The 13,390-nt window shown below is 45.6% G+C and overlaps 1 protein-coding gene across 1 annotated transcript in view; it reads left to right on the top strand.

Moving 5' to 3' along the window:
• KIF6 (kinesin family member 6) overlaps positions 1-13,390 on the top strand; it is a 393,945-nt gene that overhangs the window by 309,624 nt on the left and 70,931 nt on the right. The window contains exon 15 of the mRNA XM_033424088.2: positions 6,600-6,655. Within this exon, the coding sequence (XP_033279979.2) occupies positions 6,600-6,655 (56 nt within the window). The remainder of the gene's footprint in view (positions 1-6,599; positions 6,656-13,390) is intronic.

The raw sequence follows: 13,390 nt of genomic DNA, 5'->3' as shown, positions 1-13,390 counted from the left end.
TCGTAACCCTTGCTTCACAGTAAAATGACCCATGGAGCTTGTAAAAGCTACCAGAGCCTAGGCCTGACTCCCCAGATAGTCTCACTGAATTAGGTAGAGCCTGAGCATCCATTTGTTTCAGGATTCCAACCTGCCGCCAGGTTTGAAAACCACTGGCCAGACAGAGACCTTGTCCAGAGACCTTGAGACCCAGAACCTCTGCAGGAAAGCCTCAAAACTCCACAGGTTAAACCAGTTACCAGGCGACTCCTCTGCACATTCAGGTTGAAGAACCACTGGCTTAGGAAGAACATAATACTTTGTCTTCTTGTTCTAGATTGGTATGGCTCTAGGATCGGGCTTGTACCCTTGAGTTTAGGTCTTTTCCCAGCAGGGGGTGGGTTGAGGGAATGGCAGAGATGAGGATGTTGTGGGCTTCCAATACAGAGCTCGCTTAACTCTAGTAGAATAGTAGAGTTCTGACAGCCCACGGGACAGATGTGCTTTTGGGTTCAAATACATCTAAATCGCACAGGATGGGCTGGTAATAATGGTGGTCCCATCTTCCTTGTGGCCATGAAGCAAAGGAATTAATGAAATTCACACAAAGCTCTCCTCTGAGAAGAGGTTTTTCCCAGCAGTAAATCAGTCTTTTAAAATCAAAGGAAAAGTCAGGAGGCCAGCCCACATTTTTAAAATGTCTACATCTGTTCAGTGTTACCAATTATTAAAGGAATATTTGGTACTGGGGAGAGTAAGCCATGACCTACTCTTTTCTCAGGATTGGAAACTTTTTTGCATTCACGGAGAGTATTCAATTATCAGATATTACATGCTCATAACTGCGATGGCAGAGGACAAAGAGAAATGTTTTTATATGAAAACAAATAACTACAACCAGTGCTCCCATAGCAGACATCAAAATAAAGCATGACTTCCATGCCTCCCTTTAGGAAACGGTCTGCAGTAACCCTGATCCCTTCCACAGATTTGCTCCCATTCCCTCTACTGACCAGGAGCATCACGTGGACCATCTGTGGGAGGACTGACCGGTCCTGGGAATACAGACTTGTGCCAGAGGGGTGTTCCTCAGGGCGGCGTTAAATTGCTGTTCCCTAACCCTACTTCTAGCAGACTTCCTCTTAGAAAGTCTTACCTTTCTGGTAATTCTAAGCCACCAAGCCCCACAGGCCTGGGCTCCCACTTTATTCCCCGCTTCTCACGTCAAATAACTCTGCCATCCGATGGCTCAGGTGTTGAGCCGTCCTGTTGGAAAAGTCCACGGAAGAGGGACTTAGGACCCCACACACGAACCTTGGTGCAGCTCAGCCTTGTTAGCCAATGGCAAGTAGCTTCTAAGCTCAAATATAGAGACTATTGGTGGCCCAGATCCCTTTGAATTCCCTCAGCTCCCTCAGAGTGCAAGGCTGATGCAGAGATGCAGGAGGGGACCATCAATGGCTCAGACATCAGTGTTACTTAGTAGGAGCGATTTCTTCCCCTTCTTGCCGGCACCCTTTGCTACCCCACAGGGAACTTCTAGCGCATCTCAGCTCTGCCCCCAGTCTGGGGAAAGTTGTGCTGCCTGCCTGTGACAACAGAAACAAGATGTTGCACATTAATGGGATATTTACCCTTCGGTGAACTAGAGCACGTGAGCCAATTCTTAAGCCGGATTTTTCAATAGAAGACAATTCAAGTAGAAGTGCAGTTGAAAATCACCACATTTTTCAGGCATGACTCATCCTCATAGTATATAATAAGATGAAGAGAGGCTGGAAACCCCATGCTTGGCAAATTCCAGTGCCCGGGCACCACACAGCTAACTTTCTTTTGTGGCAGATCTTTCATGCAAACTGAATCCCCCGTCACTGAGTCCCATTAAGTAACAAAAGAATAAATAAATGGGGAGATTAGCCGCAATTGGAAACGAAGGCATTGATAATGTGAACTAAACCAAGAAAAGCACCCCTTCACTCAGTTGGATCCTTCAGATAGAGAATAGATCAGCAATCTAACGCCAACGGGAAAACTGGACCGAGAGTGGCGAGAAATCTCGTGGCACCATCTGGAAATAACGTCCATGACAAATAGGAGTTCCCTGGTTCCTGTTAGACTCCAGTTTTAACCTTTATTATTTTGCCATTTGTTTTTTGTATTTACACCTTGTCGCCTGAACAAGAATTATGGACTCTGAGAGCAGAGATTAGATTAGAATCTTCTAAGCCTCCCACAGTTTTTTAAAACAGTGCTGGCCACAAAAATGGTACTCAAAAACACTGCTTTTTGGCTTGAGAATGACAATTTGAAATTGACTTTGAGAAACCTTAGCAGCCAAGAAAACTGCATGAGAACTGCTTCCTAGGAGTAGGGGAATGTAGCAGCGGCTTCCTGAGAGTCAGGGAAAGAACCGCTCAATGGGAGACAAGAGGGCAGCCATCCTGATGGGGAAATGGGATGAAAGTTTCTATTTCGGTATTTTTAAAAAGCGTAAAGGAAATGAAAGGTGGATCTTCATCACACTATAACAGAGGCAGCCAAAGTACCATGTCAGGGACAAGTCAACAGAGGAAAGAAAGGGCATAGATACAGACTATACAGACAAACGGTCTTTCTCTCTGATGGGGAAGAAAATTGCATGTTTGTTCACTCTATGAATAATCAACATATTAAGTTAATCACCCCAGACCAGAAGACAGGAAAGACTGAAAGGTAGGAAATAGCCCAAAGGCAGGCAGCATGAATGCAGGGAGCTGAGCAAGGAGCCGTTGAAGTGGTCTGGGGGAGAGTGACAGCTCCTTCCCAAGGCAGGTGGAGTAGGGTGAAGCTCAGTGGGACGGCAGGATAGGTACTGAGGACGTAGAATGGGCGAGACTCCAGGGCTGAGTGAAGGATCTAATGGGGAGCAGGGCAGAGGATGGTGTGCAGGTTACTGGCATGAGCACCTGGAGGAGTGGGTGCTGTGCAGCGAGAGGAGAAAGGATGGGAGGAAGGCACGGAGGTCTTCAGGGAAGGCATCAGTTCTGCTCTACATCCTGTGGGTTTTAATTATCTGCAGGGCATCAAATGGGCCATTGGATAGTGGGTCAGGAAATAAAGCAGGGCCAAGATGGAGATCTGGGAGGTGTCCCTAGAGGAGGCACTGCCTAGAGTGGAACGAATGGAATGCCCAGAGAGAAGAGGTAGCTTGAGGAGAGGGTCTAAGACTAAACCCTGACCATCACCAACATCTAAGGAACAGGCTGCAGAAGAAAAGCCTGAACAGGAGACTGAGAAGCAGCAGCCAGGGAGAGAGGGCAGAACACGGAGGTGATGTAACGTGGAAGCCAACGGGAGAGCATTGTTTCTACTCTGTGGACAGAGCCTGGCGCACAGTGGGTGCTGTTGGGTGGGTGAGGGCTGGATGTCACAGGGAGCCAGGCTTGCGAAGGAGCAGGCAGAGCGCTGCGTTCCTTCTCCCTTCCAAACCCAGGCCTCGCCCCAAGGTAGAGCTTTCTCTGCGCGCGCAGGTGGGCAGAGCAGTCTGCCGGGCCCCGCCCTGGAACTGCCCCCAGCACCATATGCTTCTCAGATGGAGCCCGCAGAGATTCCCCGATAGGAATGTTTGGGCCCCGGGAGTAGGAGACCCTCAGGGGCTCACAGGTGGTACTGGTTGAGTCTCAGCGGCTCCCCGGCACCAGCCTCCTCCCAGCAGCCTCAGATATTGTCCAGGAGGGCGGCACCCCTGGGGAAAGTCAGCACAGGTTCAACCACCTGGACCACATCCCTAATGGGAATGTGCCCCTTTTAGAAGCTCAGGAGTCAGGAGGCTCCCGCTTGGGAAGATCAGAACGCGGGCTGGGGCGGGAGGAAGGGGAGGGGGCGGGGCTGGGGGAGACTTGGGAGGTTGGGGGAGACTTGGGCTGGGAGGTGTGGAGGTGCAGGGTGCGCAGGAGAAACAGGGCAGAAGTGCGGGGGGCCACCTTCTTTCTCATCTCTCCCGCCATCCCTTACTCCCCTCCTTCCCCCTCAGGGCTGTGCCTCCTTAGGCAAGGGTTTGTCTTGACAACCGGAGATCAGGAAAACATGTGGGTGGGGTGGTCCGGAGCAGTGACAACTGCAGCCTGAAGGGAAAATGGTCTGGCGGAGACAGGGCGGCCCTCAGCCCGCACCTCTTCAGTGGGAAAGCCCTTTTGAGTTCGCGCTGGGCTGCAGAGGAGAGCATGGAACAGCTCCTGGCTCCCGGTGGTGTCCGCCAGCCCGGGTGTGGGGCGGCTCTTCGGAGACGGTCGACCGCAGCACTAAGCAGCTCCTCGCCGTGCCCCCTAAGGCACACGTGGGCACCGGCCAGCTGGGGGGTCCCTTCCAGGCCTGTCGGAGCTTCTCTGAGCCGGGCTGCTGCGGAGATGGCCCATTCTGCCTGCAGGATCCTCCCTCCTCCAGCTCTCCTCTGGTTGCCTCCAGCATTGACATGAATGTCAGCAGCTTTGCAGCCCTGCTCTTGTGTTTTCCTCATTCCCAAGAATCTAAAGCTTCCAGAACTCTCTGGAACAGGCAGTAAGGGGGGGCCACTCATTGAGCAATTGAGGACTATCAAACCCCATGAAATCCTAGGTATTGGGGATGGATGCAGCGACCACCAAACAATTAGAGCCCCGCACTTGGCAGAACTTCAAGTATGAAGATAGTCCTCATCTGAGTGGCCCGGACCAGACCTCAGAGTCTGTCTGCCCAGGGGACAGAGGCCAGAATGAGCCCACAGAGCCCAGCACAGTGAGCTACACGTGATATGAATATTTGCTGAGCTGAATTCAGTCTTCATGGCATCAAATGGGAATGCATTTCTCTCCGGAAGGTGACAGGCACTAGCTGAGGAAGGGACATATGTCATCTGTGATGAGCCTGAACACCCTTAATAAGGAGGCAGAGGTGGAGTCCCAAGAAACCGAACACTAAGAGAAAATTTAGTCCCCTTCCCTGGAAACATCTGTCTGCAATCTCAGGCCCAGCAGACACATTCAGAAAATAGCAGTGACATCATTCACGCCTCTTTTCCACTGAGCCTGGAGGCTGCGGGGCACTCTGGCCTTTGCTTATGTTGTTCCCCTGCCTGGAATGCCCTCTTCTCCCCACTTCCTCTAACAAACTCCTGCTCGACAAAAGCATTTATGGATGAAACAATGTGACATCTGAGATTTACTGAGATCCAGAAAGATTTAGGGATGGGGCATTGACATTTCATAAGGGCCCGCTGTATGTAGGGGCCTGGATGGTATGGTTTTTACAAAGGCCATTTCCTACACTTCTCCAGCACGGTTGGGCTCTCAGGGTCATCTCAGGAATACCTGTTAGAAAATAGGAGTCATTCTGCAGACCTCCTAGAGAACGGACTTGAGGTTATGGGGAGGGGGAAGGGTGAGCTGTGACAGGGCGAGAGAGAGTCATGGACATATACACACTAACAAACATAGTAAGGAAGATAGCTAGTGGGAAGCAGCCGCATGGCACAGGGATATTGGCTCGGTGCTTTGTGACAGCCTGGAGGGGTGGGATAGGGAGGGTGGGAGGGAGGGAGACGCAAGAGGGAAGACATATGGGAACATATGTTTATGTATGACTGATTCACTTTGTTATAAAGCAGAAACTAACACACCATTGTAAAGCAATTATACCCCAATAAAGATGTTAAAAAAAAAAAAAGAAAATAGGAGTCATTCAGTAAACTCAACACAGCCTCTGGTGGACTAGTGGGCAGCAATCTAAGAGAGTGGAGAAGTTTCTGATAACATAGGGAAGGACTAATAATGCTGAGTAAAAACAAAACACCCAAAGCACAAAAATCATATATTGGTATGATCTTAACTCTGTAAAAACTGGCCAGAAAGAAGACTGGATGGATCTCAAAATGAGCGTATTTCTGGGTAGGGGATAATTAGGGATTTTTTTCTTCTTGTTTTTATATGTCCAAAATGTGATTTAACATCATATATAACAGGAGTAAGCAAATTCTTTCTGGAAAAAGCCAGATAGTAAATATTTTCAGCTCTGCAGGCCCTACAGTCTCTGTCCCAGCCGCTCGACCCTGCCTTTGCAGTGTGAGAGCAGCCTTAGACAATAAACAAACGAATCGGTATGGCTGTGTCCCATACTACTTGATTCACAGAAACTGGTGTTGGGATGCAGCCGCATCATGACCAGCCATAGTTTGCTGGTCAGAAAAAAAAAAAAGGATAAGAAAAAAAAAAATGTTCTTTAAGTATTCTTTGACTCTAAGATCTTGGCACTGTGATTAACAGAGCACAGTACAGAAGGCTTACAGCCGTGCTTTACTCTGGTTCCCTCGTATCATAAAATACTAGAAATCAAAAGTAGATTTGATAAATCTACATAAATCAGAGACTATGAGAATGAAGTTCTATGCTGGAGAGAGGAGTAAAAATGCACGATACCAGTAATGAATACAAATTTTATCTCTACTTTTAAGCCTAATACATTTCATTCATTTAAATTTTCTTTTATGTCTTTTGATAAAGCTTTATAATATTTTAGAGACCTCTCGGAGAGCTCTTATTTTTAAAACATAATTTAGGATGAACAGAAAAGGTTAAGCTTTCATTTCTTTTTTTTTTTTTTTCCTCCAGATTTTCCAAAGCAAAGGCCCTGGGAGAAAGTATAAATGAAGCAAGAACTAAAATTGGTAAGCAGATGATATTCTGTGAGCCTCTTTCACAGGCCATTTTCCTGGTGAAAATCAGGTCATGATGTGCTTCCAAATAGCTGTGAGGATGAGTTTCAGGAGGTCCCTGCCAAGGAAGCCGCTTTCAGAGCACCTCTCCTTGGAAGTTTGTCATCTCTCCTACCATCCATCAGGAGAAGCACTTTCTTTCGTCTAGAACTTGAATTTTTCGTCCTCCTACAGCCTTGAGCTCTAGCATCCGAACGAGAAAGTTTTGCTTTTCCTGGTGTTTTCCAGCAGTAGCCCAACTGGTCATAACTGTACAATTATAGCGACATTTCTCATTTTCGAGTGCCATGGAACACTTTTACACCTCCCACAGCTTATACTTATTGTTTTTGGCCCAGGTGCGCAATTTTCAGCGCCATTTCAGTAAGCCGCCTGGAGGATGAGAGGAAAGAATGAGTCACTGTGCCTTCCCAGGGCACAGGCTGCCCAGCAGGGCTCCCTCACTTTAGTGAGCATCCCTGGACCCGTGAGGTTAAGGCAACAGGCTAACTCGAAAATAGTATGCCTCAGATCTTTGTCAAAGTGAGAGGAAAATGTTTCTTTCACACCAGGCTAGAAGACACACGGTGACCCATCTCCCAGGCTGGGGCAGCTTCACGAAGCTGCAGCTTCCCTGTGGCTTCGTCTCTGTGCTAGGGAAAGCAGGAGTTACCTGGTCACAGCTGACTCCCTGTGTCCCCCTTGTCCTCACCTTTCTCCTCTCATAAGTGAGGACAGGACGGAAGCCACTATGAATGTCCCTTTTGGCTTTTCCTACAGAATATGGAAGCTCACAATAGCCTCAGGTCACTTCAGTTAGGGAAACAGGGAGCCCCACGTTCTCTTCTGTGGCCTGAGTGGAAAGAGTTGAGGCCGCCAAGCCCTGAGCCATGCCCAGTACCAGGCCAAGAATCTCCAGAGTCTCTGAGATTCTTGACTTAAGGTCCAGGATCTTGGATGCAGGAAAAATGCATCTTTATTTTCACTAACCTCTAACTTCAGTTTAGCACCCCCTCCAATGATGAAGGTCGGCAGCAGACCACAGTAGAAGTAGCAGCACCTGTCACAGCGGAAATCACAGACATTTTCATTTCACAGCACAGTTAGCAGACATCATAAAATGTCTTTTATACTCATCAGTACTTCAAAATTACAGGAGTTATTAGACTCACCAGTAGATCTTGTTATTTAATGCATTTATATAAAAGCACATAGATATTTCTATATCACAAAAATTTTTTTAATTTTGATAACTACTTCAGTGTAATTGGTCTCTCTTAAAATCCTATGTAAAACTCCTTTCTTGGCGTGAATTCTCAAAACTCCTAATACTGCATGAAAAAAAAAAATTGGAGGTCAGGAGCACTTTTCTAGGGATAATATCTATAGCTTATCTGATTCTCAAAGGGGTCAGTGACCCAAACCAATAGTGAGGGAAGGGGAAGCAGGCTTAAGTGGATCCAGAGCCGGCTTGTCAGAATTGTCTGACTGGAAGCTCCTAACGGTCTGTTTGCATCCCTGGGGAGACAAGAGGGAAGGACCTTTTATAAACCGTTTCTGCCCAGAAAGTGATAATAAAGTTTTGCTCTTGAAAAAGATCTAACTCTCGAAACCAAAATGAAACTGTTCCAACACTAATGAACTATGCTAATTATGGAAGGCACCAGTGGCCTATACTAATACACTTAGTGTTTCTCTCTGAATACAATGACTTGTTGTCACAACTAATTCTAAGTTCACCATAACTGTGGTGCGAAAACATACATTGATGAATCCAGTTTGCCACATTCTTGGGATTAGGCAAATTGGTGGCTGCCCTACAAGCTGCCCAAGAGGCAGGGGCCCGGGGTCTGAGGGATGTAATTGATCTTCCAGAGAGGGTGTCTGTAATTTACACACAAAGAATCCAGGTATACTAGAAGAAGCCTGGGCAAGTAGACCTTTCTGTTTTCTAGATAATAATAAGTAAGGCTCATACCAGTGTTAAAATTCAAACATTTATTGCTAACGAGAAAGTGGCTGCTAGTTCAGTTGTGCTAATAAAACCAGTGGTACACTTACTTCATTCTATGCAAATAGTAAACTAAGACCCATCTCCTGGCCCAGCATCTTTCAAATGTGCTCTTGATCCAAGGAGGGCCCAGGTCAGTGGATCGCTGAGACTCAGCCCCATTACTCAACAAGCCCCTCGTGGTGCTTGACCACAGGGAGTAGCCCCTCCACCACTGCATCTCAGACACAAGGTTAAGATTAAGGAAGTACAAGGGAACTTGTACACATATTTAAAATTTCCAAGGCAACTTTGAAGGAAACTGGTTTCAAGAGATTTATGACATTACTGAGTGCATTTTTCCTAGGGAGAAATTAAATCAAGTGGAATTTGCATTCCCCTCCAAGTCCTTTAATTAATCTAAGAGTCAGGAGGTGGGAGCGTGGCACAGATGTACCATGACTTGCGTGGGATGGTGACTCAGCTCCCCTCCCAAACTGAGCCACATCCTGCCTCTGGACCTCGGGGCAGGAGTGAGATGCTGGGGGGTGCACATGTAATTGGCCTGCCGAGAGGAAATGGAAGCTGTGTTTGTGATCTACACATCAGCCAGCCCACATGCTTAGAGTTCAGGTTGCCACTGTCTCTTCTCAGGCAATTTGCTTTTTCTCTGACATCGTGATCTAGAGCTGCCGCTTGAATTTCATTCTTAAAAATCCCTAAAGGCTATTAATTCGGGAGTGACCACATAATATCTAATTTTTACATGGCATAATCAGTCAACCAAAACTTCCATAGTATTTCCTTTTCTTATAACAAGCCAACCCAAACTAGGTAGATTAAACTCTTGCCACAAACTCCTTTCTTGTCCTTCTCTGTACGCCATTTACATCAGTCCTGATGTTGAAACAAGTTGAAATCAGAAATGGAAGAAATAACCAACTTAGGATCTCCCCAAAAAAGAACGGTGTCTTTGTTTCAGAAAGGAGAGCCATTTTCATTGCATTTGCCTGTCCCATACACAATAGCATTTAGGCTGCTTTCCATCACATGGGGCTGTGTTTTGAACATATTCATGTATACCCACCTCCATTCATCATATCTCTAAAGATGCCATTAAAGCCCAAACTGTAGGGAAAGAAACAGACGGCTTCCAAAGCAGCGGCATAAACCAGGCCATTTTTCACTTATTAAAATCCTGGCGTTGGTTTTCATCAGTGAGCTACCACTGGCAGCATTGTCTTTGGCAACAAAGGACAATGAATGGCTGTTCTTTGGCTTGAGGCCCACCCTCGACCAGTCCAGGAACCAGCTGCTGTGGAGGCAGGTGAAAGAGTCTGACTGACACGTCTTGGACCTCTTCGCCCTCCACAGACCCCTCCAGGCCTAAAGGAAAATGCCCATCACAGGTCGCTGCACAGAAGGGTTTTCACCGGGGAGCCAATCAGTGATCACTTCAGAAATCACAGGTAATGTAATAGGAGTAGCTGTCAGAGAGCAGGAAACACTAGAAAAGGGAACAGAACATTCTGGAAGTTTTCTTTCTCCTACTCCACATTCAAAGAAGGACCTCCAACCCACCATTTGAACAGTACACTTTTTAAAAATGTATCTCCTGAACATTTGGGATTTGGGAAAATCATTACTCAGATCTGGGTCTCCATCAGCAGAATACATAGGATTATTTTCCGTGGTGCATTTTCTGTACTTTCATCTTCCTCTGAGGTTTACTTCTAGACCTACCTCGTGCATATTGGCTTCTACTATCTCACCCTGGCGTACAGGAAAGACTATATCCAGATCGTCTTGCTAGGCCGTGAAGACCTCTATCAAGTCTATCCTTTTGTTATCATTTGTCACCAACTCTGAATAACCATCACACCTACAGCAGCTTCATTGAGCACTGACTCTGGGCCGCGTCAAGAACTTGACACGCGCATTATCTAATTTAATCCTCATAATCCTATAGGCAATGAGAAGAGTCATTACCTATAAAGTGGATATTACCATATGTCATAGAGTCTGAAATAAACAATTTTTACAGTCTTAACACCTCTGAAGTCAGGAAAACATTTGACCATTCACTTGGCCATTTTTTCATTTTAAAAACCTCTGTAATGAGACAGGGTCTTACAATTGATATAGTCTAGATTCTATGAAATATAGTATTATCATTATTTTGCAGATTTTTTAAAAACGGAGTTTCAGGGAGGTGGCCTACTTAGTGGCCACGCTGGAGTCAAAGTCCATTTCTGTCCAACTCCAAAACTTTTACATACAGTATACTATCCCCATAAATTCAGATTTATCTGACTCTGAAGTTTTTTTCTTAGTTTAACATTTCACTAAGCTGTTACTCAGTTCTCCTGAATCTCTGCCCTTTATCTGTTGTGCCCAACAAAAGGCTCACACTAGACCCTAGCTCGTGCACACATAGCCCAAGAAGATGAAAAGGGTCTTTGTAACATGATTCATGATAGGTCACCTTTTGCCCAGTGGGGCTCAGTTGCAGGCGTGAGTGGGGTCGGACACCCAGCCTACCCTTGCTCTCCATCCCATGTGCACTGGCCCACAGTTGTATCTGCCCTAGGAAGAGGCGCCTTTTTCCAATTTGCAGAAAGGTGCACTGCGGGCTTGCAGCATCCCTGGTAGGCTTCAGTGTCCCACATTTCAACTATCATTTTCAGTGGTTTGGAAAATAGAATAGAGGAGTTGTATTTTCAGGCTCTATACAATTCCAGCTCAGTGGGTTTACTGATGCTTCAGAAAACATGAGAGAATTCAAAGCATAAACTTAGATGAGGTTAGTAAGAATGGGTGTAATGAAGTGCTTATGCTTAAGTACCAAAACCAGCACCAATAAATTGGACTAGAGAAAGCCTGATTAAGGGCAGGCATAGAAATCATCAAGGACCACAAAATAAAAATATGTCACCATAAAGTGAAAAAATACTACGTTCTCAAAAGTAAGAAATGCAAAAGTCAAGAGGTCACCCTTTCGCTCTGCCCAGCATTTCCAGGTGCGCTGTGTTTTCTCGGGAGCTCTGCCTCTCTACAGGAAGAGAGATGGTTCAGAGAAAAGCAGCTAAAGTCGTGATGAAAAAGTTATGAGGTAGATTTTTTTGGCTTTATTAAGTAATCCACCAAGTTTATTTTAAATAATAAGCTGTACTTGCCTGTTAGAGTATTTAGTTCGATTTTTCTAATTACTCTTATCAAACAAATTTAATTAATCTGTGTTCAGCTTGTATTGGCCAGGATGTTTGGCTGTAAGTATGAAAGGAAATTTATTGTCTCATGTAACCAGGAAATCCAAGGAATACAATTGGCTTCACACGCAACCTCATCCCCGTCCTCCCATCTCTCAGTGCTACTCGACTAGGTTCTCTGGTAGCCTCTCCCCATTTGGTGGGAAGGTGCCTCTGAAAGCTCTAGGCTTACATGGTCTATAGAATTCATAATCCCAGGAAACAGGGTCTTTTCCAACAGTGTTGGCAAAAGTCCCTGGAGGGAGGGATGACTGGCCTGGCTGAGGTCATACACCCATCTCTGAAGCAGTCCCTGCATTCAGGGGAATGAAACACTCTGACTGACCAGTCCTAGATCCTGTACTCACTCCTCGGGGCTTAGCCCATCTGCTCCACACAAGCTGAACACGATTTTTAGGGAATTAAAGAGGTATCTTTCCCCAAAGGAAGAAATGTTGGGCCGACAACAATCGTATTCACTGCAAACCTTTCAGATATTGATCTGTGGCTTGAAACAAGATGCATCTGTAAAGGAATGAATAGTAGTTCCTGTGAGAGACTACAACGTTTAGAGTAATTTATCCTGGAAAAAAGAAAGCTGTGAATGAGGGATTTAAAAACTGGCTTAAGTACTGGTGCCTCTGCTATAATGGAATAAATGCAAAACTGCATGATAAAAAAACTAGCAGGGATTGTAGAAGAATTAAGACTGGGAAGACCTCTCAAAACCCATGCAATTTTATAACGAGTACTCTAAGAAAACCAATTGCAATGCTAATAAAAATAATGATATAAATTTAAAAGACATGTTAAATTCCTAATGCATAAGGAAACACTATGTAAAACAGCCATTTTTTTTCCAAAATGAGGCTATCATGGTAGAAGAGCATACAGGAAGGGCTGAGGGCTGAGTTATGGAGGCGTGAACAACACATACAAGGATGGGAAGGGCCCCTCAACAAGGAAGAAGCGCTTCCTTCTAAGAAGGATCACTGACCACAATGGACTCGGAGGAAGAGTGTGGGGAGAGGGGTGTGTTCAGTCCTGAGCTCACCCCCCAACTGCTGGGCTCAGCTCTGCTAGTTTTGTGTTTAACGACCTTTTCTCGGTGATGCAAAACTTGAATTTACTAGGAAAAAAATCCTATGTCAACAAATGAGTCTGCTGTATGATACTGACCTCAGCTCCCTCTAACCAACTGCATATGAGTGATTCCTGTTAAAGAAACCTAGTTGCATGAGGACAGACTGTGTATTACTTGATGTTAGACAGAGGGACCAGTCAATTGTAGTTCATCTTTAAGGAGACTCAAAAAGGAAGAAAAAAATTTTCAGTTGTATTGAAACTATAGCTGATCACGTGAAAAAGACATTTTTGTCAGAAAAGGTAATTAAATGGATATAGATTCTAGGAATCATTAAAAGCAGGATAGATTGGCACCTTTCTGAGATGACTCAGTGTATATAGAGA

This window comes from Orcinus orca, chromosome 10 (assembly GCF_937001465.1).
Source record: "Orcinus orca chromosome 10, mOrcOrc1.1, whole genome shotgun sequence".
Taxonomy (NCBI): domain Eukaryota; kingdom Metazoa; phylum Chordata; class Mammalia; order Artiodactyla; family Delphinidae; genus Orcinus; species Orcinus orca.
Note: the sequence above shows the minus strand (reverse complement) of the source record. Positions and strands in the feature narration are given on the sequence as shown.